Source organism: Alligator mississippiensis, chromosome 4, assembly GCF_030867095.1.
Source record: "Alligator mississippiensis isolate rAllMis1 chromosome 4, rAllMis1, whole genome shotgun sequence".
In the NCBI taxonomy this organism is placed as follows: domain Eukaryota; kingdom Metazoa; phylum Chordata; order Crocodylia; family Alligatoridae; genus Alligator; species Alligator mississippiensis.
The window spans coordinates 57,934,523-57,961,433 of record NC_081827.1 but is presented as its reverse complement, the minus strand read 5'-3'; the positions used below and the strand labels follow the sequence as shown (position 1 = coordinate 57,961,433).

General features: G+C 47.2%; 1 protein-coding gene and 1 long non-coding RNA gene across 4 annotated transcripts in view; one reads left to right on the top strand and one right to left on the bottom strand.

Moving 5' to 3' along the window:
- Positions 1-8,778: 8,778 nt before the first annotated feature.
- LOC109284363 (uncharacterized) lies at positions 8,779-10,538 on the bottom strand. The gene is made up of 2 exons (XR_002091796.2): positions 10,312-10,538; positions 8,779-9,015 (listed from the first exon to the last, which is right to left on the bottom strand). It is a non-coding gene; the product is annotated as an uncharacterized LOC109284363 (long non-coding RNA).
- Positions 10,539-10,572: 34 nt separating this feature from the next.
- The window catches only part of GXYLT1 (glucoside xylosyltransferase 1), a 53,174-nt gene continuing 36,835 nt past the window's right edge, over positions 10,573-26,911 (top strand). The window contains exons 1-2 of one of the 3 annotated variants that reach the window (XM_059726015.1): positions 10,573-10,902; positions 23,242-23,334. In XM_059726015.1, coding sequence (XP_059581998.1) covers positions 10,679-10,902; positions 23,242-23,334 — 317 coding nt within the window. In that variant the 5' untranslated portion in view covers positions 10,573-10,678. Of the gene's footprint in view, positions 10,903-19,377; positions 19,508-23,241; positions 23,335-26,911 lie in introns of those variants that run through there. The other 2 variants (XM_059726017.1, XM_059726016.1) reach the window with 2 other exon arrangements.

Sequence of the window (26,911 nt, the reverse complement as noted above, 5' to 3'; positions counted from 1 at the left end):
ATGTGGTACCCATCTTCAAGAAAGGGCGAAAAGTAGATCCCAGGAATTATAGGCCAATCAGCTTGACCTCAATCCCTGGCAAGATTCTGCAGAAAATTATCAAAGAGACCCTTATGGATAAGCTGGCTGATAGCAACATCCTGAGGGACAGCCAGCATGGGTTTGTCACGGGTAGGTCTAGTTTGACCAATCTCATCTCCTGGATGAGGGAGAAGAGATTGACATCATATATCTGGACTTTAAAAAGGACTTTGGTGTCCCATGATCTCCTCTTGGAAAAATTGGCCAACTATAGCCTCAGCTACACCACAGTCTGATGCAATGTTCCTTCTAAAGAACAGCGGTCCATGAGTGTGCCGCCTCGGTCCATAAGCATGCTGCCTCGGTCTGGCGTGGGACACTTACCGAAGGGGGCTGAGGACTGGAGGCCAGGGGCTGGGGCCAGGGGCTGGAGGCTGGAGCTGGGGCCAGGTGCTGGGGGCCAGAGGCTGGAGCCGGAAGCCAGGAGCCAGGGGCTGGGGCCAGGGGCTGGTGCGGGCTCCCCGGCTCTGGGGAAGTGCTCCGCTCCCCCACATCAGGACCGGGGAGTGGAGCGCTTCCCCGGAGCTGGCAGAGCCCATGCCAGCCACCCACGCCAGCCTCCATCCCTGCCTTACTTCACCTTGGAGAGGAGCCGCTGCCTGCCCCAGTGAGGCTCCGGAGGCTCCACGACATTGCTCAGGGACATTACGGAGCTCCATGGCCAGCAGTGTCCCCCAAGGCTCTGGCCTTGGACCGGTTCTCTTTAACATCTTTATCAATGATGTGGACATTGGTGTCAGAAACACACTGGCCAAGTTCGCTGATGACCCTAAACAGGCTAACTTGGATAAGCTTAGTAAATGGGCAGATATAAACCTGATGATGTTCAATACCGAAAAATGCAAGGTACTCCACCTTGGGGGAAAAACCCGCAGCACACTTATAGGCTCGGCAGTGCTATGCTCACTAGCACCACGGCTGAAAGAGACTTGGGGGTCATGATTGACCACAAGATGAATATGAGCCACTAATGTGATGTTGCAGCTGGTAAAGCAAACAAAATTCTGGCTTGCATCTATTGATACTTCTCAAATAAATCTCAGGATGTCATCCTTCCGCTGTACTCGGCCTTGGTGAGGCCACAGCTGGATTACTGCATCCAATTCTGGGCTCCAGAATTCAAGAAGGAGGTTGAGAAGTTTGAGAGAATCCAGAGGAGAGCTATGCACATGATCAGAGGGCAAGAGAATAGGCCTTACGATGAGAGGCTGAGAGCCATGAGACTCTTCAGCCTGGAAAAGCACAGGCTCAAGAGTGACCTGGTGGCTGCCTATAAGTACATAAGGGGTGTGCATCAGGATCTGGGGAAACATCTGTTCACCAGAGCATCCCAAGGGATAACAAGGACCAATGGTCATAAATTCTTCCATGTCCGTTTTAGGCTGGACATAAGGAAAAACTTCTTTACTGTCTGAGCCCCCAAGGCCTGAAATAGACTCCCTCCAGAAGTGGTGCAGGCACCTACTCTGGACTCATTCAAGAAACGGTTGGATGCTTATCTTGCTGGGATCCTTTGACCCCAGCCGACTTCCTGCCCCTGGGGCAGGGGGCTGGACCTGATAATCTTCAAAGTCCCTTCCAGCCCTAATGTCTATGAATCTGTAAACCCCTACTCCATTGCCTGCCCTGCTCTGATCCGGAGGCACATGCCCCACCCATGCCCTGCCACTCCTAGGGGCAAAGCTGCTACTCATCTGGGAGGCACAGGGAGGCTGGGTCGGCTTCCACAGCTGCATGCCACTTGTCCAGAGGCAGTACAGTGGCTCGGTTTTGCGCTGGCCAGCGACAAGGGAGAGGGGCAGAACTCCCACTCTCAGTGCCTTCCACCCCGGCCCTACCCACATCCTGGGGCACAATCCCCCCCCCCCCCCCCCCCCCCCCGCCTTCCTGGACCGGTAGTGGGAGCAGTGGTGAGAGCCACTGGACAAGCCACCACACAGGCAGCTTCCAGATTGACAGTGCGCAGTGGTGCAAGCCGCCCCGCCCTCTCCCTGGGCAGCGCTTGCCCCAGGCCCAGTCCTAATCCTTCCCCCTATGCCACTTCCCTCCCTGCTAATAAAAAGGTATCCCATACACCCAAAGAACCTTGTAACATCTTCCCTTAATCAAGGCATCTCTCTCAAAACAGGCATTCAATGTCTGTCAGATATCTCCATAAGCCATTTTATGCAGCTATTTATTAGGCTCCATTGTTAAAACAACCTGGAAGATAGTATTCTGTTATTAACTTCCTAGAGGTACCTCATTCAATCAATACCCAATCCCATTTGATTCCAAACTGATCAAAGCTTACAAAAGCAAAACAAACATACACAAACAGGATGCAACTGCAATATGCTAATTCTGTCCTTGCCTTTGTTCAGACTTTGATTAACCAACTATCAAGAATGAATGCTTTGAAGCTATACAACTGAACAAGTATAAGAATGAAAAAGTTGCCAGCAAAAAGTGGCCATCTTCTTTAGAGGAAAAAGGGATACTGCAACCTGCCCCCCAGCTGGACTAAGGCAACGGATCCACACTTTGAGAAAGCTGAAGAGACTGAACCTGCTTCTGGCCTGCATGAATGAAGAATCTCTTCGCGCTAGATACAAGGACTTTGTGGTAATATAGTTCATATATTGAATATTGAAAAAGTTTTTTCTTTCTGTTTTATAGCTTGTTGGTAGTTATTAAAACCTTTCTGCTATTAAACAATGGAGCATTGTGTCAATTCTAAAAAGCACTAGGTTTAAAAATCCAGTTTGTAAGTACAACAGTCAGGGCCCCTTGCTCTTTGGCCAAGTGCCTGTAGAGGACCACTTCTCTGGTCAGGATTCTGATACTTATCACCACCAGAAGGAGTGCATCATGTACTTTCTTTCACAGCTCTCTGGCATATGGATGTCCCAGTAGAGTTGGTAGATTGTTTCTGCCCGTCACTGGTAGGTTGGCCTTTGGTAGTTCAATGAACCTCTCTGCCCTGCAGTGTTTCTCCATGCCCATACAGGGAGTGCACCTCCTTCTGGATGATATCTCTCTCCATCTTCACTCTTTCTTCTTTCCTTATTCTTTGTACAATTTCCTCTACAAACAACTGGGTTTTCATTTAATATATCCCTTTACCTTTATATAATCTATCTCCTTCTTCTTCTAGGACTCTGACTTCTGTGTTGTGTGTGTTAATCTCAACCTGAATCTCTATCTGACTTCTTCTGTGTTGTCTTTAGTCTGTATGTAAACTAAGTATAATAATATTAATAACTAATAACTACGATATATAATCTGAATCTCTTCTTCTATGAATATCTGATTTTTCTTCCTTTGTGTGTGTGTGTGTGTGTGTGTGTGCGCGCGCAATGTACAGTGATGGATTACACTGCCAGGGAAAACACAAACTTTCAGAAGTATTGGAGAAAACAAACAAACGAAACAAATATAAATTGAAAGAAATGAATTGGATGTTGACAGATGCTAAGCTAAGCTATATCCTATCCAATCCTTTCTAACAGCAAAAAGTAGCAGGCCACTGATTAGGAAGCCAGGCCAGTAGCCACAGTACCTTTGAGACGCTGTTGCTCAGGCAGAAACAGCTCAGGAAAGGGACAGAAAAGCCTGCACACAGAGGCTTTTATGCTGTTTCTATGTTCCTCCCCCCAGACACTGTGATTGGAAGGGCAGTCAGAGAGAAGTCACAGTCACTGGCCAGCTAGAGATGTCAGTCTTTCCCCCCCTACTCCCCCTCCCTCTTGTAAGTTTCTGTTTCCCCATAAAGGCCGCCTTCCGAATCGATTTGGAAAGTTTTAAGCTTCTAGCAATTCAATTCGGAGATTCAGCCTCCGAATTGGGCCAAATTGAATCGCGAACCAAAGCTTCACACAGCCCTAACATTCATGGTCTTTATTCCCCCCTCCCCCGTTTCCTCTCTCTGCCTCCTTCTTACTTCCTTTCCCTTGCTCATCACATTTCCCTTCATGTGTTCCATCTTTTTCTGACTCTTGGATTTGAACTATTTCTTCCTTTCCCTTTCAGTTTCCCCACCATCCTCTTCCTGTCTCTTTCCTTCTTCCATTCTCTGTGAGTCTTTGGTCTCATTCACTTCCGTTATCTCTATGTCAGAGCTATTTGTGTTTTGCTCTTCCTCCTCTTCCACTATCATTGGTTGTCAGGCTGCTTCTGTTATAATATCAGTGCTCAGTCTCCTCTCCATCTCCAGCTCTTGTTTCTTCCACTGTGTGGGTTTCCACTTCCAGTCCTTCATTATCCTCTGTGAGGATTTGCTCCACCTCTTCTGCTTCTTCTGTCCCTCTTACTTTGCTGGCATAGGCAGCTGAGCATTTCCTATAAAAGGTGCCCTTCCTTTTTACATATTGTACATTTAATTGTCTCCTGGCAGTCTCTGGCTCTATGGTCTGTCCTATTAGATCTCTAGCAGTGGATTAAATACACAAAATGCTGCTATGTGCCCCTCTCTCCCACACTGGCTGCATATTATGGGCTGCCCATAATATATTACATACCCTCTGTGGGGCCCTAGCTGGATGACTGATGGCAGGTGCTTCACCTCCCACCCCATCAAATTCATCTATTTCCAAAATTGCTCCTACTCTCCAGGCCCCTGCCCAAATTCTGTGCTCATCTAAAACTCTGTCTACCATTTCTACTCTTTGCACTCTCTTTTCCCTCCATCTTATTATATCTGATTTATCTCTGAAAATATCTTAACTGTTATAACTCTCTCCCATGATTGCTGTCCAGCTAGGAAGCCAATTTCCTTCAGGGCTTCATCATCTTCCTGTTCCTTGTCTGAGTCCCACTGTTCCACCTCTGCCACTATCACTGCAGAGGAGGGTGAGGAGTCTCCAGTCCTTACTAGGTTCTTCTCCAGACCTCCTTTCCTCCCTTCACAGGGCTGTCTGCCAGTTCAGGTCTCTGTGTTCCTTTTGCAGGTCCTTCTGGAAGATCTGTTCTCACATGGCCTAACAGCTGTCACCAGCTAGCAAATCCATGGGTGATATGATGTCTTTTGTCCTTACCACCTCCTGTATCACATTGTGCAGGTTGTATTTTTCCCAGAACCATTTCAGGACCTCATGGAACCATGGGAACACCCAGGTCCATGGGCTCCCTTTGGTCATTGTGTATTCCTGTCACTATCACAGCAGCTGCCCTGCAAAATACTTGACAAAGTGGGCTTGTAACAGGTCACAACCACTAGGGTGGCTGTGACACCTTTCAGTGTAACTGCAACTCCTATCTGGCTCAAATTTTCTGGCCTCTCCCCTCTAGTTCACTCACCTGCCATGCCTTGATCTTACTATTAAAGACTGTTTCAGGGAGGGTACCAACAGGCCTCAGAGTGAGCCTCAGTCTTCCTAGTTATCCCTTGCCTCCCCCCCGCCCCAGGTCTCGTTCCAGTCCTCCATTGTAATAGCTCACTCCAAGATCGACTAAGTTCCTGTAGGGCATCTGTAGCCTTAGGGGAAAATTGTGTGGCTCCTTTTCCTTCCCTACACCACACCCCAAGCCTCATGGGTGTTACAATAACATTGTTCCCTCTTTTGGGGCCTCGGCTTCCCCAGCCTCCACCTATTTCAATCTTGCTAGGCTGGTTTGCCTAGGTCCACTATGCCGGACCTGACTTTGAAGCACTAGCTTCAATCTATCACCTTCACTTTCAGGGTCCCTGGCCTCTGTCCACCAGCCCCTATCTCTCTGGGCCCCTCCCCAGCACCATGCTCCTGGCCCCCTGTCTCATTGTACCACCCTTGGGCATCAAGCCTCCAGGCCCTGCCTGCCCTGTAGCCTTGTTCTGCCCCTCCTGGGCTCAATAATAGCTCAGTCCTTGAGCCCACCCCGGTAAGTGGTGGTGCAGAGTCACTTGGAGGAACTGGATTCCTTTAAGTTGGCAGGCCTGGATGAGCTCCATCTGAGGGTACTGAAGGCACTGGCCGACGTCACTGCGCAGCCACTGGCGGGAATATTCGAACGCTCATGGTGCACGGGCCAAGTCCCGGAGGACTTCATTTTCAAGAAGGGGAGGAAGGAGGACCCAGGCAACTATAGGCCAGTCAGTCTCACCTCCATCCTTGGCAAAGTCTTTGAAAAAATTATCAAGGCTCACATTTGCGAGAGCCTGGCAGGACAAATTATGCTGAGGGGAAACCAGCACGGATTCGTAGCAGGTAGATTATGCTTGACTAATCTAGTCTCTTTTTATGACCAGGTTACAAAACGCCTGGACGCAGGAGTAGGGGTGGATGTCGTATACTTAGACTTCAGGAAGGCCTTCGATATGGTATCCCACCCCATACTGGTGAACAAGTTAAGAGGCTGTGACTTGGACGACTACACAGTCCGGTGGGTGGCGAATTGGCTAGAGGGTCACACCCAGAGAGTCATAGTGGATGGGTCGGTTTTGACCTGGAAGGGTGTGGGCAGTGGGGTCCCGCAGGACTCGGTCCTTGGACCAATACTCTTCAAAGTCTTCATCAGCGACTTGGACGAGGGAGTGAAGTGTACTGCGTCCAAGTTTGCGGATGACACAAAACTGTGGGGAGAAGTGGATAGGCCGGAGAGCAGGGAACAGCTACAAGCAGACTTGGACAGGTTGGACAAATGGGCAGAAAACAACAGAATGCAATTCAACAAGGAGAAATGCAAAGTGCTGCACCTAGGGAGGAAAAATGTCCAGCATATCTACTGCCTAGGAAATGACCTGCTTGGTGGCATGGAAGCGGAAAGGGATCTTGGAGTCCTAGTGGACTCCAAGATGAACATGAGTCGGCAGTGTGACGAAGCCATCAGAAAAGCCAATGGCACTTTATCATGCATCAGCAGATGCATGACGAATAGATCCAAGGAGGTAATACTTCCCCTCTATCGGGCGCTGGTCAGACCGCAGTTGGAGTACTGCGTGCAATTCTGGGCACCGCACTTCAAGAGAGATGTGGATAACCTGGAGAGGGTCCAGAGAAGGGCCACTCATATGGTTAAGGGCCTGCAGACCAAGCCCTACGAGGAGAGACTAGAGAAACTGGACCTTTTTAGCCTCCGCAAGAGAAGGTTGAGAGGCGACCTTGTGGCTGCCTATAAGTTCATCACGGGGGCACAGAAGGGAATTGGTGAGGTTTTATTCACCAAGGTTTACAAGAAATAATGGCCACAAGCTAGCAGAGAGCAGATTTAGACTAGACATTAGGAAGAACTTCTTCACAGTTCGAGTGGCCAAGATCTGGAACGGGCTCCCAAGGGAGGTGGTGCTCTCCCCTACCCTGGGGGTCTTCAAGAGGAGGTTAGATAGGCATCTAGCTGGGGTCATCTAGACCCAGCACTCTTTCCTGCCTATGCAGGGGGTCGGACTTGATGGTCTATTGAGGTCCCTTCCGACCCTAACATCTATGAATCTATGAAAGTGCTCCGGGCACAGGCACTAATGTGACCTCCAAAACCACCCCTTACAGTCCCAGTCCAAACCACCAGTATGAACAGCAACATAAACGTGAACCCGTGGGCTATAACATAATAATAACAACAGAAACAGCCCTCTGCCCCTTTAAGAGAGCAAACCTTTACCCTTAGTATAGCATGCCTCCCTACCAGGGTATCTTGTGAGCTCTTGGGGCCTCACTACTGCTGTAGGCAGCAAAACAGGCAGTCAAGAATCCCTAGGTATCCCTCCTAGGTAGGAGCTCCTTCCCCAGCAGCTACCAAGGAGAGACTCCCCTGCCAACCCCAGCCTTGGGCTTATATCAGGGGTGGGCAAAATGTGGCCCGCAGGCCAGAAATGGCCCACCAAGCCATTCTACCCAGTCCACAGAGCCCCTAAAAAATTTAGAAAATTCATATTAATCTGCCCTGGGATGCCTATCATGAAGCCCTCAATGGGTTGCCAAAACTCAGTAAACAGCCCTCCACCCACAATAATTGTCCACCCCTAGCTTATATGCTCCCTGGGCTCTGCCTCCATATGGTCAGCTGACCACTTGCAGGTGTCTGCTAACTGCCTCATTTGCCCGGTTGCCCTGGCAACTGGCAGCTGCTGTGCCCTGCCTGGCTGGGCTGCCTTTATCTTAAAGTAACAGAGGCCAGGCTCTCTGTTACAGGGCTGTTTTGGATTCTGCCCCTGTTGCCAGTTTGCAAATGTAGCTCATGTATTTGGTCCAGAGGAAAAGTAGGACGTCTGCCATTCCTCTGCCTCCAGACCATTTCACTTTGTATAGCTTGGTCCTTGCTACTTTCTCCCAGGTGGAGTGCTAAAAGAAAACACAAATGGCTCTTTGGATTCTGCAGATGACTTGCTCTGAGGTGGGGAAGATTGTAGCGCTGTATAGGAGCATAAGCAGAAGCACCGCTTTCATCAGCACCACTCCCCACTGCCCCGCACTGGCAGGCAGCACAATTGCCATAGTCCCAGCTTCTGTTTGGCTTTGGACTCTATCTTTTCCCATACCCTGTCCCATCAGCTCTGGGTCAAACTCCACCCCAAGGATCTTTACCCCCTCGCGGGGGACGGAGACCCCTAGGTGTGGCAGGTCCTCCAGGTTGCCCAGGACTAGGCAGGTGCTTTGTTTCATGTTGAGCTTGGCCCCTGCTGCTACTCCATATACCATTGCGCAGATAAAAAGGATTGGGAAGAGTGGGCAGCCCTGCCTCACATCTGACTACACCACAATCGGAGCTGTCAGGGACCCGTTCACCAGTATCCTGCTGCTCACATTGGTGTAAAGTGCCTTTATTCAGGTGACAAAGGTTGCAGGGACCCCCATCTTCTCAGCATCTTCAGTAGGAAGCAATGAGATACCTGGTCGTAGGCCTTCTCCAAATCAAGGTTCAGCATCCCGATATTCTGTCACCTCTCCCATTGGTACTGTAGCACACCTTGCAGCTGCATCAGGACTTTGTGGATCTGTCACCCCAGCACCATGCAAGCCTGGTCCTCATGGATCACTGCACCTATAACAGAATTAAAACACTCAGCCAACACTTTGGCCATTAGTTTGTAGCCAAGGTTCAGGAGCATAAATGGACCCCAGTTTTGAAGGTCTCACCTCTCCCCCTTCTTGTAAATAAGGATTATGAGGCCCTCGTTCATCTCCGCTCCTAGGTGACCGTCCTGCAGGAGCTCCCTATAGACCTCCAGCAGGTTCGGATCCACCTGGTCCCAGAAAGCAATATAGAACTCCTTGGGCAAGCCCCAGGAGTCTTACTGTCCCAGAAGCTGCAGAGCATCATGTTGATCTCCTCCAGTGTCCACTCCTCCCCCAGCTTCTGTCCCTTGTCCTCCCCAAGAACCTGCATGAGTTTCTGCAGGCAGTTCTGCATTGCCCCAGGGCTCTGCAGTCATGCCATGTAGATTCCAGAAACCACCATCTCCAGCAACTCCTCATTTTACTGGTGCTCCACCCCAGCTCTGTCTATCAGGCTGGTCATTGGTCCTTTCTTATTTTCCTTTATCTTGCTAAAATAAACAGACCACTCTTCCCCCTCTTCCACCCAGGTGACCTGGGCCCTGTGCCAGGCCTAGGGTGGCCATCATAGAGGACAGTCCGGTTGTCCTCTATCCTCTGTTGATATGAAACGGGATACCTTTATGTCCTCTATTTTTCTCTTCAAGAGAACTGTGTCATCAAAGTTGAAATATTTCTTTATGTTGAGCAACAGCAACAGCAACTGTCACAGTCAGATGAACGAAGGGCTCAAAGCTTGTAACCAGAGCTAGAACCAAAGGGACAGTGTGACTATAACCAGAAAAGGGTTATGGATGGGAGTGTAGTGCCATTACTGTAGCAGGTGCGTGGATGTGAGATTTTGTGGTACAGCCATGATGTTTTGAGACTGTTTGGGGTAGGGAAGCCAGTGGGCAGTTGCATGGGGTCGTGGGTCCTTCAGTGTATGTATTGTAATAGGTTTATAGGTTTTGTTGGGTGAGTTAAGGTATGGGAAGAAAAGTGTATTAGAAAGTGTATGCGTATACATGTGTGTGTGTGTGTGTATATATATATTAACAAAAAAAAAGGTTTTGAAAATGAGTTAAGGTTTGTGAAGAATGTATGCTAGATGGTGTGTGTATGTATGTATGTGTATATATATATGTGTGTGTGTAGGGACATATTTTTCCAAAAACAAACGAACAAAATCTTTATGTTGAGGCAAGCAGTCATAAAAAAGTGGTGACAGCAAACCCCCAAGTCGGTTAAGACTCTGAGACTGACTTAGGTTTTGCCCTGCTGCATCAACGAGCTGCCTTACTATTGTCCACTTGAGCACGCTCACCACGATCGATCACCCATTGTACTAGGGGGGACAGGATCCTACAACATGGTCGCTCTTGTCCACCCGGCAACAGCGGCGGGCTCCGGGCCCTGGCAGGCTCCAGCCCCCGCGCGCTCTCACCGACACCCGGAGCCCGCCCAAAGGCCAAGCCGGGGAGGCAGGATCCGCCCCTGAGCGGGGAAAGGAGGCGAGGAAGAGGAGGAGCTCTGCGCACCCTGCTCCGCGCCGGGCTGGGGCAGGCCTTGGCTACCCCGCCCTCTCCCAGTCTGCCCCGGGCGCCCGGTCCCGGTCCGTCCCGTCCTGTCCCGCCCCCGGGCTCTCGGCGCCGGGCGGCGCGGCCGGGATGCGGCGCGTGGCGCGGGTGGCGCTGCTGTGCCTGGGCTGCGGCTTGTGCTCGCTGCTCTACGGCTTCAGCCAGCTGGCGCTGCCCGCCGAGCCCGGGCCCGGCGCCGGGCGGGGGAAGCCGCGCGGGCCGGACGCAGCGGCGCGGAGGCGGGGCGCGGGCGGCCCCGGGCGGGCGGTGGCTCGGGCAGGCCGTGGCGCCCACGCCTTGCCGCCGCCTCACAGGTACTGCCGGGCCCCGGGCTGAGGCTGGGGGGACTGCCGCGCCTTCGGGACCCGCGGGCCGGCGCCTGGGCCCGCCCTCGGGCGAAGCGCCTCGGTGCCCGCGGGCCGGGCCGCCGCCCCGCCGGCTCAGCCTGGTGCCCCTGCGCGGCCTGGCTTGGCCTGGCCTGATCCGGCCCCTGCCGAGCCCCCCTCTCTCTCTCTCTCAGCCTCGGGGACCGAAGCAGTGGAGGGGGGTGGGGGACACTGCTCAGGGCAGAGGGGAGGCCTCGTGGTATTCGGCTCAGCTTAGTTGGATCAAAGGTGTCAGGAGGGCTTGGCACAGGAGAAGGGAGCCTAGGACACAAGGTGCCAGAGGCCCAGATCTGCCAGGTCTAAAAACCCAGAGGTGGTGGCAGTGGGGAGCAGAAGCTGCTGAGACCTGCAGTGCAGGGGCTGCTTCATTCTTTTGATGAATGGGGTAGCCCTGAATCGGAGGCATCAAAGGTAGGTTGCGGCCGCATCTGCCCGAGGAGTCCTGCAATCCAGCCCGTGCAGCACACGGAGCCCATCTGGTGTATGGGGATTCAGTCGGGTGTGCTGCATGCAGCCCCTGCGCCAGACTGGTCCTGAGCACTGGCTCTGGGGCTGGTGTGGATCCAGCTGTGCCAGCGCTAGTACGTGGGGCTGGTGCAGTGGGACTCTGCAGGTAGAGTGTGCCCCGCGTGCCATTTGTGGCACGTGTGGCTGTCCCAACCTTGCTAGCTGTGAGGCATGTGCTGGCCCCACTCCAGCTCTTGTTACTTGTAGATGCAGGTGACTACTACCAGTCCAAGTTTTGAAAGTCTCTAGGTAATTTTTGAAAACAGGACCTTAATTTAGACATTTCTGAAAAAAATGATCTGAAATCTGAATTTGTGGAACATCTTCTTCAGGAGTGAGCTAACTCTTCTGTATAGGAAATCTCTTTTATAAAGGAAATGTCATGGTTAAAACCAAAGGTACTGGGCTGTAGCTAGCGCAGAGCAGGTCACGGGAAGGCTAGAAAAATGTGGTGACTGGTATCTAAAAAGTTAAATTTTCTGTGACTTTATGTCAAGGGATTGTTGCCTTCAGCCCTGAGATTGTGTTAGAGCAGGGGTGGGCAAAATGCAGCCCCGGGGGCTGGATGTGGCTCACCAGGCCATTCTATCTGGCCTGCAGGGCCCCTAAAAAAATTAGAAAATTAATATTTATTTGCCCCTGGCTGCCTGTCATGCGGCCCTCAATGGCTTCCCAAAACTCAGTAAGTGGCCCTCTGCCCACAATAATTGACCATCCAGAAAAGACAGATTCACAGGTGAACTGGGCTTCTAGTTATATTTATTCAGGTGTACAGCAGCTGAACATAAAGTAGCTACAGTTTCCTGTTGTAATTAAGGTATATTTAACTAAAATGAAAGAAATCCTTAATGCCTCTCAATTCAGAAATAGCAAACTTAGTTACAAGCTAGTGCAAGTTAGCCTCTCTCCTCCTCACTTCAGTGGTTTGATGAGGAAAGAGAGTTCCAGTTGTACTCTAGAAGTTTTCAGAAAGAGGTTCAAATAGGCTAGTTATAAATTGCTTTCAGAGGACTTTGGTGGGAAAAAATGGTCAAGCAGATAATTAAAATCTTAAAAACCTCAGCAAAAAAGAAAGGGAAAAGTCTTATCCTGGGTAGTCAGGTTTTTTTTCTTTTTTGAAAATCAAGTAGGGTGTTTACTTAAGTGAAACCACTCTACTGAAATGGAAACATTCTCTTAAAGATAAGATTGGATAAGTACTCTGTGAAGCACTACAGGGTAGATAAAGGTAGGGCCAACCTTAACACCTGATCAGACCCACATAATCATTTGCCACTAAGTCTTGCAGCTTACCCTCGCTACAAAATTTACATAATTTTAGTCCCCTGTTATCAGACTGGATGCATGCAGTTGTGGGTTGATGAGAATATACACAAAGTCTGCAAATGAGTTAACCATTTGTCCTTTCTCAGGCTATCATCAGGTGTACGTTTATACCAGGAGAAACAACTTTCTTTTAGGGATGCATCAATAAAGATTTTCTTGGCTAATACTGATGGCTGATTATTAACTGGCCATATCAGCTGATACTGATCCAATAGCTAATTTACAGGAATGTAGCTCGACAGCTTGGAGCAACCAGGTGGTAAATCGGGGGAGGTGGGGGGGGTAGATTGAGGCCCCCACAGTGAGGGATGGAGTGGGGCAGGGGCAAGTGCTACCCAACCAGGGCAGTGAATGCAACTCCACTGGGAGCAGTATGGAACTGTGGGAGGCTCATCCAGGGTGCACGCTGTGCGCACCCCTGGCATAGCCATGGGGGGCATGTACCCCTCTCCCCCAGATTTGTGGGTGGGGTGAGGGTGGGCTGCCTGCTGTGGGCTTGGGGCCAGGGGCTGTACCAGTCCTTTCCCGGCCATGGGGCTGGGCTTGGGGCAGGTGGTGGTAGCACTAGGAGGGGTGGCTACAGCGGATTTTGGGGTGGCTATAGCCCACTCTGTAGCTACCCCTCCCAGCGCTGCTGCCTGCCCAGCCCTGGCCTAGCCCCCTTGTCGGGAAGAGGCTGGCACTGCCCCTGGCCCCAAGTCCACAGCGGGCAGCCTGCCCTTGGCCTGCACACAAATCCTGGGGTGCACATGCCCCCCATGCCTCCCCCAGGGGTGTGCCCAGTGGTAGGGAGCTGACCCCTCTCCCCACCTCCTTCCCATGCCCCCTGGACAAGCCGCCTGTGGCTCCATCCCACTCCCAGCAAGGTTGCATTCTCCGCCTTGGCTGGGCACTATCTGCCCCTGCCCCAGCCCCATTCCTTCCTTCACCATGGGAGCTTTGATCTGCCTTCTTCCCCCCCCCCCGCCCTTTCCCCCTACAGACTTACCAGCCAGATGCTGCTCTCCAAGCTGCTGAGTTGCATTCCTGGCCCTGTGCATGCATGTGGCTGTGCGCGCACACGTACCATTTATCAGTGACATTATTGGCTACACCAGTCAAAAACCACGTGCCAATAATGTTAATTTTCCTTTTATTGGTGCCAGTCCAATATGCGACTGATATATCAGTGCCCCTCTACTTTCTTCCAGCATAGAAGCCAGCATATGTTCAAGGGGGTTTATGCGGAAGAAAGCTGGATCTTCAATGAAAAAATGAGTGCTTCTGACCAGGAAGTTCTCTTCCCCAGAAATTTTCTATCGCAAACTGAATGACTGGTTGCTTCTCTCAGGGTCCTGAGGACCGCTGTCATCTCACAGGAAGGGAAGAGTGCTAGTTTCCTGATGGTCTGCCCCACAGCAAGCTGTGGGAATCCTGCGGACAGACCCTTGAACAGTACCCAGACTGTTTAAGTTTCTGGCGCCTCTTCCTTATGATCCATGTGCAGACCCAAGTCACCACAGGCCTGTGCAAAGGCAGGGGTGTGGAGAGCATTCTCCCTCATTCCCTGGTGAGCCCCAGGATAGTTGAGCACTGATTTACTCTGTACAGGATGTGGTTACCAGTCTGCCCAAGGGGCAGGCAGCATTCCATCATGGCAGAACCCAACCTAGGGATACTCCAGACAGCCCTGCTTCTTGCCCTGTGCAGGACCCTGGGTCACCTGGAATGACTTTGGCCTAGAAGTAGAAGTCAGTGGGCACATCTACATATTCACTAGTGGACTTTTGCTGCTGCTCATTACATTTAGTACCTCTAATGTACAGTACTAATGAAATGCACATTAGGCTACTGTAATGCACAGCAGCAAAAGTGCATGCTTTTCTTTTAGTGATGCTTAATGTGCAGTAGCATAATTTTACTGCGCGTTAGTGTATCAGTATGGGTTTTGCTGTGGTGCTCTAATGTGCAGTCATATAGGCTACTGCTCATTAAAGCACATGTGTAGATGTGTCCATTGTTGCCTAGGCTGATGCCATTTCTTGAAGCTATTAGGCTGCTGACATACTTTTGCAGTCTGACCCACTAGTGCAATATTCAGGAAGTCTGTGGAAATTGAGCATCCCTTCTAATCTTGCTGCTAGCTTCAGTTATGATTACAGGCTGTAAGTTCAGTAAGCTTTTAAAGAAAGCATTTGTAGAACGTACAGGGAGCTTTTGTCTTAGTTAATAAAAAATGGAATCCAAAATAAGGGTTTTGAATCCACTCCCAATCAGTTTATTTTAAAAGTACTTTTCTAGCTTCACTAATTGTGTAGATTTCCAAAATATGAAGTTACTGTAAATGAATGCATGCCAGAATCTTCAGACCACTTCAGGAAGTGTAGATTATGCCCTTTTCTGTCAAGGCTCTTTAGACTGAAAGCCATAAAATTTGGCGCTTTGCCATCATCCTGAAACCAAACATAAAATATCTTGTTTTGCTCCTGGCTGTGCTGGGCTGCATCTGTTTTTTTGCTCCCCATTTTTTTTTAACTGGAGAATGCTAATTGGATTACTAAACACAGGCCATATACATACTAAGCAGCAGAGGGTGTAATTATGCCCCCCCCCTTTTTTTTTTCTTTTTTGGATCTATCCTTTGCAGTCTTGACTTGTCTGACAGACTTAATCCAAAACACTTGCTAGAATGCTTATTAGCTACTTCAGTGCCTCAAGGAGTTGTCCCAGTAGCTGGCAAAAGATTCTGGGACGTGTGTGCAACCATTAGGAGGAAATGGCATTGAGCCACTTGAAAATGAAAGGTCAATCTTCACAAAATTAAAAGCATGGAAATTTTTAAGTACTGTACCATCTTATGGGCTTAGAGAATCAAAGGCTGTTCTTTTAAAGGGCAAGATTGTGAGTGAGTGCACGATCATATCAAAATTACATGATACCAGTTATATTTTCCCCGTGTCTTGATTTTTAATGTAAAGTTAGGATCTGTACAATCTGATTCTTACCAATTCTGATTATTGTAATCTTGTTGCCGTTAAAATTCACATGAGGTACTAAGATTTGGGAGAAATCCAGTAAGGCAAATCCTTGACTCTGAGGTTAAACAGGCAATTCAAGATTTTTGTCCTGCGAAAGCCAGTGATCCTCAGTGAAGATGAAGAACTGAGTGCAAATTCCTTTACACTAGTGGTTCTCAACCTTAGAATCAAGGCACCCCTCGTTAGACTCAAGGCACTCCTCAATAACTTGTGAATGAAGTGGCAAAATTAAAAAAACTTACTGCAGTTCTTACTATCTTGGGGGAACAGCCAGAAAGGGAGACCCTGAGCCTGTGGTTGTTTGCTTTATCTACTTGCATGTGGGTTATCTCCTCATACCTCTGGCACATTTCAAAGTATCTCTCAGCACCTAGGGTGTTGTGCTTTACATAAAACAGAGAAAAGGCACATACTGGTGAATGTGCATAGAGCAGAGATATTAAATAAGTTTTTTTGATCTCTTCAGCCTACCTTGGGACCTCTCTCAGCTGTGCCTCCTCCCCTATCCTTTCTTCCCTCTTTCCCTATCCTCTGTATATAAATTATTTTATTCCTTTCTATTTAATATGCTTGTTCCATTTTATAGCAGTCCATTCATAGCATCTCATGAAGTAGGCTGTCACCTGTCAAAGCTGAGACCCCTGGCAGACCTGAAGGTTTAGGTGCCATGGGATCTGATTCACAGTCCTCACAATCTCACTTCCTGCCATATGCCACACATGTATGGCAGGAGATGTGATTGTGGGATCCAGAGTTAGATTCCATCGCACCTTATTGACAGGGTAGGCAGGATCACAATCCTAGGCTTCTCCCTGCATTGGCAAGTAGCAAGCTTTTGCATCTGGAGCTATCAGCTGATGGGGTTCCTGGCTATGGGGGTACATGATCCAACCCCCGGGCTGGAAGCCCAGATCAGCTGGCAGGGCTCCTAGTCCAAGGTCATGTCCTGCAGGTGGGAGCTCTTGTGTGGCCAACTTTTTGATGTAACAGCTTTGTCCCTATTCCTTGTTTTATCATACCATTAATTGATTGAACCAGGTAACAATTTAATATGTGATTAATTGGTTAATCACATCTTAAGTGTACTGTGTGCCAGGGACCTAAGGTGCCCTTGTGCCTTCCCATCTACCAGTTAAAAATTATGTGCCATAGTACACATCACTATGGTTAATACCCTTAGACATGCTAGCACTGTGCTTTACCTGCATCTCAAGACAGGAAGGCTGAGCACTGGAAGTTAAGTGTCAAACTGTATCCTTAAGTTTGAGGTACAGTACTCAACTTGATCACTTAAAATGTTTACGTAAGTTAAAATTTGAAGTTGACTTACAGACGCCTGGAAACCTGCACTTCTAAAAGCTTTCTCTAATTATTGTTTGACTACTGCTATTAAGAATGGGTGGTGCACCAGTAGAACCTGCTGTTTTGCTTCTGAATCTAACAGGTCAAGAAATTGCATACGTCATTAATATGGAGAAGGAAAACTTACTCAGCATGGTTATAATGAATGCTGCACAGCACTATAAATCTGGTTACAAAGCAGTAATGGATTCTGCCATTTTGTATCTTAAGGTTTTTTAATAAAGAAAATGTGTAGATTTGTTGGGTTCTCATGTTAAGTAAAGAGCCTTGGGTGGAAAGAAGTGCTTAAACAGGTGAGATAACAGCTATTAAGAACTACTTAAAAATCTTATCTAGGGATCCTGTAGCTATGTCTCACAATATGTTTTAACAGGTTGAGTGCACTGACACTTTTTAATACTATTTGTCAATCTATAGTGGAGTTAAATTAAAACATGTTCAATTGTTTAATTAAACATGTTTAATTGTTTTAAACAGTTCCCTCCCTTGCCCAAGTAAAAGAAACACTTTTTAACTAGAGAAAATCTTAAAATAATTAACTTATTGGGAATACTTAAATAGAATTTTTGGTTGCTTCTTGTGTTTACATTTGAATTTAATCACCAAGCCACCCCCCACATTTGAATTAAAAAATATTTTCATGCTCTAAATATACTGGGTTAGCTAATTTGTCCATGGCAAATTGGAAGCTTACTTGAGCAGAATCTTAAACAACTGAGTAGGATTGGGTATTTGATTGGTTACAAAATAGTTGGTCAGCTGTTAGTCAAATATTGGCAAATAATGTAAAAAATGATCACATGTTTTAAAGCATTAATTTATTAGAACAGTAACAAAAAACCTTCATGATCTCCAGCAGAGTATGTACTAACAATTACAAAGATAACTAAAACCAAAAAAAAAGTTACATCTGAGAGGTCTAACTTGGAAACTGTAAAACAATGAAATGAAATTCCTAAGAATAAAGAATAATTGTATCGTTAGCAATGTTAGGTTACTATCTAAATCTGAAGGTAGAGCTAAAAAAATAAAATTAAACAGAAATAAAATTCCTAGCAACTATAGAAAAAGTCAGATTTAACTATAGTTATGATGATAGTCAGGCAGCAGTCCAGTTCAAGCATTTTCCTCTGCATTGTATACTCTTCTTGTACTAGGTTCATCAGTTATGTTTTTGCCTCAACTTTATCATCAAATTCATCTATATCTTTCTTCTCCGTCTCTGAATATTGTGTTGACTCCTCCTATTTTCTTTTCTAGTTATAAACTGTGATACGATGTCGCCTGCTTTGCAGAAGTGGAGGTTTTCAGTCTAGTTCTGATTCGTACATAGGTGGTTCTCCCAAGCTGACCAGTTTTGTTCCACACAAGTAGTATTATGGGGAATTGCTGAAAGAAGTTCTGCTACTGTAGCTGGCAGGACGAACACTTTCCACAATGGTGAAGCAGCAAGCATTCTTTAGGTGTGCGGTTATAAGTATAGGATGTGTAAATGCAATTCGCCCATAATCTCTCGAATGTTTCTTCACATTTGGGATTTTGTTCTTTGCACAAGAAAATATAAGAACTGTCATTTTCCATATTCTGAATACAGTGAGTTTCAGGTTAATGTAAACTAAAGAGCATAACAAGACTTACTGAGTGTGGATGCAATCTTGTGCCATATTAAAATTATGCTGAAATATGGTTGCTGGCACTATTTTTTATTTTTATTTTTTTAACATCACAATAGTATTTTGACAGGCAGATTCAAGAGCTGTCAAATCTTTAGCATCATGAAGAGCTATGTTGTACGGGCTGCATATACCTAATGTAGAAACTGGGTATGTATTTATCAACAAAAGCCAAGCAGCTTTTATATTAACTTTATCAGTTGCAACTGAAATGGCCTTCTGTGGACCCTGTTCAGTGGTTATGCTGCTGACCATTTCAAAGCATGTTGGTCTGTGTGCTCAGCTGTGCAGCAGAATGAGTAAAACACTGTGTCGCAGGGCACCTCGGTGCCCCTGCTCCTAGAGTGGAGAAACTGCCAGGGAGCAAGTGAGCGCGCCCTGGCCTGACATGACGAGCCCAGCTGAGGCTGGCTCAGGTAATGAGCGCAGCTGTGGGTTGCCGGAGCAACCAAGCGGAGCCAGCTGCCTATAGAGGGCAGGGCCTGGCCCTTATAAAGCTCAGGGCTGAGGCTAGGCTGGCAGTTCTCTGCCAGCAGCTGGAGAGGCAGGAGCTCCCTCAGCTGAGATATGGAAAGGAACATGACTCGCAAGTACAGCTCGTGATAGCCCTGAGAGGATGGGCACTATGGTTTAGCCAGGGGGCTTTAGGTTTGTGTTATAGCCAGGAGGCTCTAGTTTATGTTTGGCTCTGTATATTACACCCGGAGGCTTGGGTGAGGCTGTAGGGGTTGGAGGAGGCCTCAACTATATGGACCCCAGAGAGTGTGGGGTGCCCTAGCGCCAAGAGGGCGCATTATCTACATAGCGCCAGGGAAGGCGCAGCTCGCACGCCAGTGTATGAGCAACTGGCGGCGAGGAGCGCAGCCAGTAGGCCGCGGGCGCAACCTGTAGGTTGCAGACGGGGATCTAGACCCCGGATTGCGTGTGGGGGAACATAGCCCCTGTATAGCGCCAGGGAAGGCGCAGCTCGCACGCCACTGTGTGAGCAGCGGGCGGCGAGGAGCGCGGCCAGTGGGTCGCGGGCACAGCCCGTAGGTTGCGAACGGGGACCAGGACCCCGGATTGCGTGTGGGGGAACATAGCCCCCGGCTCCAGGAAAGGGGCGGTATTACTGAGGAGCCCAGTGTGGGCGCGGCGAGCCCCAGAGAGGGGGAACGCCCTTGTGTATTATTGAGTAGCCCAGTGTGGGCGCGGCGAGCCCCCAGAGAGGGGGAACGCCCTTGTGTATTATTGAGTAGCCCAGTGTGGGCGCGGCGAGCCCCCAGAGAGGGGGAATGCCCTTGTGTATTATTGAGTAGCCCAGTGTGGGCGCACGGGCATAGCGAGCCCGGCCGCAGGCTAGTGTGGCAATCCCCCTCAGACCAAGGCAGGGCGCTGCGGTTGCCCCTGAGAAGACAGGGAGTAGCAGCGCGGGGAGCCAGAGTCAGGGAGGGTATCCGTGCGGTTGGCCCATAGGACCGGAGGCCCGCTAGAGAGTCCCGGAGCGGAACCACACCGGCAGGGGAGGCCCAGAGTGGGCTAGACGGGAGTCCCAGCAAGAGGCTGGGCACGAGAGAGGGAGCCCAGAGTGGGCCACATTAGAGAGGAGGCCCGGGAAGCGGGCGTATAGACCGACAACGTCTATTACATCTGCGAGGCTTGGGGCGTGGTATTAGGGGCTGGTAGGAGCTACGCATAGCCCATAAGGCTAGGGCGCTTGGGCAGCGCCCATTGTACGGGGGGACCCACGAGGGGTCCAGGAGCTCACATGCCCGAGGAAACACAAGGCAGCCTCCCTATTACATATTACATCAAGACGTGGCGGGCGAGAGTGGAGGGTGCCCTCGGGCCGGAGTAGCGCGGTGAGAGGGCCTCAAGGAGATCACGGCCCTCCGCGAGGACCCCGCTGTGACACACTGATTTTAGAGTTGTTACCAGGAAGTTGATGACTCCATTTATCACATACTAGAGTAATGGTTCTCAACCCTTTTTAAACTCATGGCACCCCTGGATAGACTTGTGGCAGTCTTTAGTGCTGGCTTTTAGTTTCACTCTTTTTGACTACAGAAAAATAATAGAGCCCAAAGAACCCAGAAAGACCACAAGTTTGGAATTCTGTTTAACATCGCTGGGTTTATTTTGTGAATTAAGTTAGTAAATATAACATCTAACATTGTGGCACCCCTGAGAGGATCTCAAGATACCCCAGGATAGCTGAGAATCACTATACTGGAGACAGGAGGAGATTGCATGATTAGAATATCAGGGGAGGGGTTTCCCCACCTACTGCTTCAAGCATTCAGAAGACTTAATGCAAACTGTTTCCTACTTGGAATTTAGTAAATTGGCTGCAATGTATAAAATTCTAGCTTATGAAGATTTTACAAAACTATGAAATGGGTGTATTGTGGGGATAACTATAGCTGTCCAACATATAGTCAGATTCACTTTTTTTCTGGTAGTCAGACATGCAATCCAAAAACCTCTTAATACCAATTTGATGAACATCTGAAGACACTTCAGGAGCAGGAAGCGTTGCTAAATCCCATGGAGTAGTTACAAATGTATTAGATAAAGAAATGCAACTAGCTTCCATTCATTCTTACTTATAATTTCTCCAAAAGTTTGCCTGTGATGCTGGCAAATTTTAAATAGAATATAAAGGGTAAAAAACTTGATGCAAATCAGTTTTCCCTTGCTGTTTGACTGCAATAATCTTTGATAGCAACTTGGTACATATCTACATGTGTAATGTACTGAAAAAGTCCTTATGCTTGGCTTTAACACTTTTTCTATGTTTATGTATACTTAAGAAAAATCAAATTAATACAAATGCTTCTGATTGCTGGAATGGGGGTATCTCTCATATTTCAGTCAACCAGTAGCCATACAGTTCTGTTCCTGACTGCTACTATTCTAGCCAAACAAATGGCCCACCTTTCAGTTATGTTGTGTTTTTCCCTTCCAGGACCTTTACAGACTCCCAGATAACAGAGCTTGTGGGGAGGAAATTCATGGGAGTGTTTTTTTTTTTTTTTTTTTTTTTTTTAATAGGTGTGACGTGCCACCTATGGGAGTCCCTGGTCCTTTTTTTGTTGCTGAATAGATGATGCCTGAATTGCAGCAGATGTCAAGTACAAGGCACCCAAACAAGCAAAATAAAAACTTCCATAGCACAGAGTAGTTACTGGAGTTCCACATGGTTCCGTGGAGGGAGGTGACAGGAGGGTTCAGGAACTCAAGAGAGGAGCAGGGAAAGATTGTTTACATTATGGACATGTGTATTGGCGGGATTTAGGGGTATGATGATGTGGAGAGGTGTGTGTGGGGGGGAGGGGAAGAAGTCTGTGTAACCTGATTTCTGTAGGGTTGGGGGCATGGTCCTCACTTCTGCCATGTGAACAGGTGGCATCATAATTTAATAAAAAAGGTAGGCGGCAGCCTATATCATGGCCGCCTTGGCTTGCTGGAATATTTGACCTTGGTCAAGTAATCATTTGTTAGGTGATATTACCTACCTTGTTGGCTAGTAGACTGGCTTATCAACTCTGTTACCATTTTCTACAAAATTTAAAATTTTTATATTTTAAATTAACTTTTCATTGTGAGTACAAAATTTGGCAAACCAATATAGAGTTACATTCTTGGCTTCTCCAAACAGTTCTGATGTTTCTGCTGTAGCTTACCGTTTGGGTAGAAAATTAGACTAGTCATGTTCACTGCTGCTCTGTAAACGCAGTATGGACAGCAGTGAAAAAATAATTTCATGCTTTGTGCTTTAAAAAGAATGAAGGACAGCAGAAGTAGGCACTGGAAATGTTCTTCAAGGAGAAGGACTGAAAATAGTGTATGTGGCAGAAAGAGAGGCTAATTGAAGTCCTTTGCCCTTGCAAGAGCCATAGCAGAAGTCATGGCAGGGTGGCACCTTAGAAACTAACCCAGAAGTTGTGAAGTTGAAGAACAGAGACAGAAAACTCCCTCTCATTTCTAGCAGTTAGCAATACAACATTTCAGATGCAGCCCATGTAGGTTTATACTAAAGAGAGATTCACAGGAGGATTTCAGGATAGCATACTGGAAGTAATCCCAGCCCCTTCACTTTCCCAGCAATTGGTGTAGGAGAGAAGAGGCTGGAGCAGAATTGAAACTCGGCTTTGTGCCCCTGGATGTTAATGATGCCCTGTGACCTTTTTTGTATATATCTCTAGCTAGTTAGTTTAATTTTGGGCTAGTTAGTGTGGTTGTTTTTTTTTTAGCTAAGCTGTGAAATTTATACCACTGAATAATTGACAATTCCATTGATGTTTGAACTAGAAAATAATTTTTTTCACTTTGTAAAAAAAAATAATTAAAAAACCCAGTAACATTGATATAGGACTGTTATTTCTGTCTTATCCTGTTAGGTGTAAGAATTTGTCTGTATCTTTCTGGAATTCCTATTGGATGCTGCCCTCTGATGTTTGTGGAATGAACTGCTTTTGGGAAGCTGCTTTTAGGTAGGCTCTGATATTAATGAGAAAATTGTTAACTCAATTGCAGACAGGTGCAGCTAATATATTTGGCTATAAAACAAACTGGCAAGTTAAGCAAATTTTAAAATTGTTTTACATACATTTTTCTTGTGCTTATAGTGCAGTTATTTTCACAAGCTGGTCTTTCCCCCTGTGTCTTATCAGCAGTGCTTCTGATCATGCAGCATTTGTTTCCTTGCAAATATAAATGTTTCCATGCAGAAATAGAGAATGTTTGCTTAGATTTTCTTATAATTTTTAAAACTAAGTTTTCTACCAAGGTTTGGAAAAATCCTAGACAAAGATCATAAGAAACAGTTCTTGGGTTACCATTTTAATAAACTGATGAAATATATTACAATCAGCCATGATATCTGTAGTTTAACTTGATATGGAAACTGGATTAAGTTCCTTTCCAATTTCTCATTGTTCCAAGTCTTAGAGAATAAAAAAGTTTAATAAGGAATTTGCTGTTTCAAGGAATAAATCTAAGATTTCAGGCATAGCTCTTAGTACTGCATGAAAAGAATGCTGAACCAGCTTTATATCTTTAGTATGCCCTGAGCATGCCAGTAACTCCACAGTATATTGAAGTTGGCGGTATGGCTTCTTAATGAATAATTTATATATGTTACTGTAGTTCTGCAGATATCTTAACTGGTAGTGTAAGAGTGGTGTAGCCACGGTGGTCCAGAAATGTGAGGGGCCAGAATTTCTTAGAGTGGTAACTGATATATTGGGCCAACTCTATAGTTGGGATAGTTAGGCAAGCTTTCGAATGCAAGACATTCTTCCTCAGGTCTAATCAGAACAAGCCAGGCATAGAATAGTAAAAAGTTCTTATAAAAGTAACAAAACAAATAATTATCAAATCAGATAGGGGAGCAAGTAGACAGTTTTGGGCAAATGCATCTGGATTTGCCCATTGTCCCCCCTAGTTTTAACTTTCAGGTGTTTTAAGCTTTGAATATTCCCATTGCAAAGGCCAGTTGGGAGGCTTACAGGACTTACTACTGTACGTCTTTCTTCATATTTAGGGGCCTACTCAATTTATGATTTAACAGATTTTGCGAAAATTGTGAAATGGGGCATTGTCCATGAAATTGGTCGATGTATGCCAAATCTGCGAAAAAAATGGCTAAAAATAAAATGCTGGCTCCCTAGTGCGAGTCAGCAGTCTTCATGGCTGCTGTGGCCCGGTCGTGAGGCCCACAGTGGGGAAGGGCAGAGGTGGGGCTGCCAGCATGAAAGGGAACAGTCAGGATGGCTGCCGCCTCTGCCCCTTGCCACTGATTGGGACCATTAGGGCCACTTGATCAATCAGAAGCATGGCGGAGCTCTGTCACGATAAGCTCGCAAAACTGGCAGCCAGCTCTGCAATCTGCCTATGAAATTGGCCGTCTACCCCCTCAATTTGGGTAAGTCCCTATTCCATAGCCTATTAACATAATTCCTGTGCACATCTGTAGAGCTTACTCTAGTGTAATATAAAGCATTTGTTCCTAGAGTGAGCTGTTTTCTGTGCCAAATGACCTAGGTTATATAGCTCTATAGGTATCAATACAGGGGACATTGGACAAGCCTTTTTTGTTGTTGTTGCTGTTATGAAATAGTTATCATAGTAAAATGTCTCTCAATTGTTCTGCGTTTCTAACACTAAAAATATTATTTAAACACATGTAGAACTTCCAGGCTAATTGGGTTTTTGCCACCACATTTTTCACAGTCATTTGTACTGTACTGTGCTCTTCTTGGGAGAGTTATAGGGGATTGGAGAAAATGTGGAAGGCTAACACTTTGGCTTCATAAAACAGTGTTTAGTGCATAACACTTTAATAGGGTAAATTCCTTACTGAAAAATAAAAAGTAGACTAAAGTTAAAGGTACATATTGGAATAGGACAGAAATTGAAAAAAAAAGATTAAGGAAAAGTTGATGGCATTATCTGCTGGTTCACTGAGACAAGACTAGGACACAAACTATGCACATTTCTCTGGCATGCACTGTATTTACTTGATTAGAAGATGAAGCTTTTCCCACCATTTAACATGGATGCGGGAAGCCCCTTACCTTACAATTGAGCATGGGGCAGTGGGGGTGGGAGGGAGGGGAGGGCACTTGACCACTTCTCCCTCTCTGCTGCACTCTTTACCTTAACTCTGCCTGCCAGGTCCATGCCACTGTTGCTACAGGCCAGGCTGGATCAGCAGTGCCTGCTCTGTGCTGCTGCTACAGGGTTGGGGTGGAGCTATGCTAAGTGCCCCAGGCTACAGCAGGAATGGAGCCTGCCAGTGCAGGGCAGAGGAAAGGTGGGGGTAGAGATGCGAGCAGAGGAAGGCAAGACTTCCGGTGGGGAGGGGGGAGATGGGAGGAAGGGGAGCAGGCATCTGTGTGTGTGGGAGGCAGAAGTAGTGTGGGGGGGGGGTGAGGAGAAGGGGGTTATCGGGGTAGCCTGAGGCTATTGGGGTGGTGGTGGACAGGCACAATGGGGAATAAGTGGAGGGAGGACAGGCAGCAGTGGGCAAGCACTCTGCCTCTCTCTGCCTGGCCTGCATCCACACTGCCTGCCACCTGCCTCGGCCTTGCCTGCCCTACCACATGCCCCCACTTCTGTCTCCCCCAGTCTGTCCTCTATCTCCTGCCCCATTACTGCCTCCCTCACCACCTACAGTAGTGGGGGGGATGAATTTGAGATGATTCTTCAATAATTAGATTCCATATATGCAAAATTATAATACATTTTCCATGTGTGGAATTTAATTCATTCAGGCTCATCTTGAATTCAGTTAAATGCAGTATAACTTCCAGTATATCTTTGCAACTTGGGGGCACTTTGGTTATAAAAAGAATATCCTGTTGGTTAGAATAAAATTATGTCATAGATAAAATTTAGGCTAAAGTACTTAATTGCCAAAGGAATTTTTAAAAGAAAATCTTTGTTACCTGCTATCTGAACAAACCTGTTTCCTATGGTAGTAAAAACAATGGTCTGTGACTTTTGCCTATAAAGTATGCAGCGGAATGTGAGAGGCCAGGATTTTTGTGGATATCTTTTGTTGGATCAACTGTATGACTGGGGTAGGCTTAGACAAGCTTTTGAAAGCAGTGCATTCTTCATGTCTTTAGGTCTGAAGAAGAATGCACTGCCTTCAAAAGCTTGTCTAAGGCCCTTGGCACCTTCTTTTAATGGCGCAGTGGGATCTGATTCCTCACTCCCAACAAGAGTGCCTCTTGTAATGCTAGACATGCATGGCAGGAACCATGACTTCGGGATCAAGGATTATATCCCAGTCATGCCATTATTACTTGTAAGTGCAGGGAGAGCGCAGGATTATTATTATAATCCTGGGTTCCTCCTGCACTGGCAAGTTCAAAGCTAAGTGTTGCAGCCCTTCATGTGGGGCTGACAATTGACTAATTGCTCAGCTGAGTATTGAGATCTGTCATGGGTCAGCTCCAACATGCCACACCTTCAATTCAAGGTGTGTTAAAAACGAGTCACAAATATGTTATACGTTATACATGGAATCACTTTCTGTCTTATTTTCTATGTTATTAACAC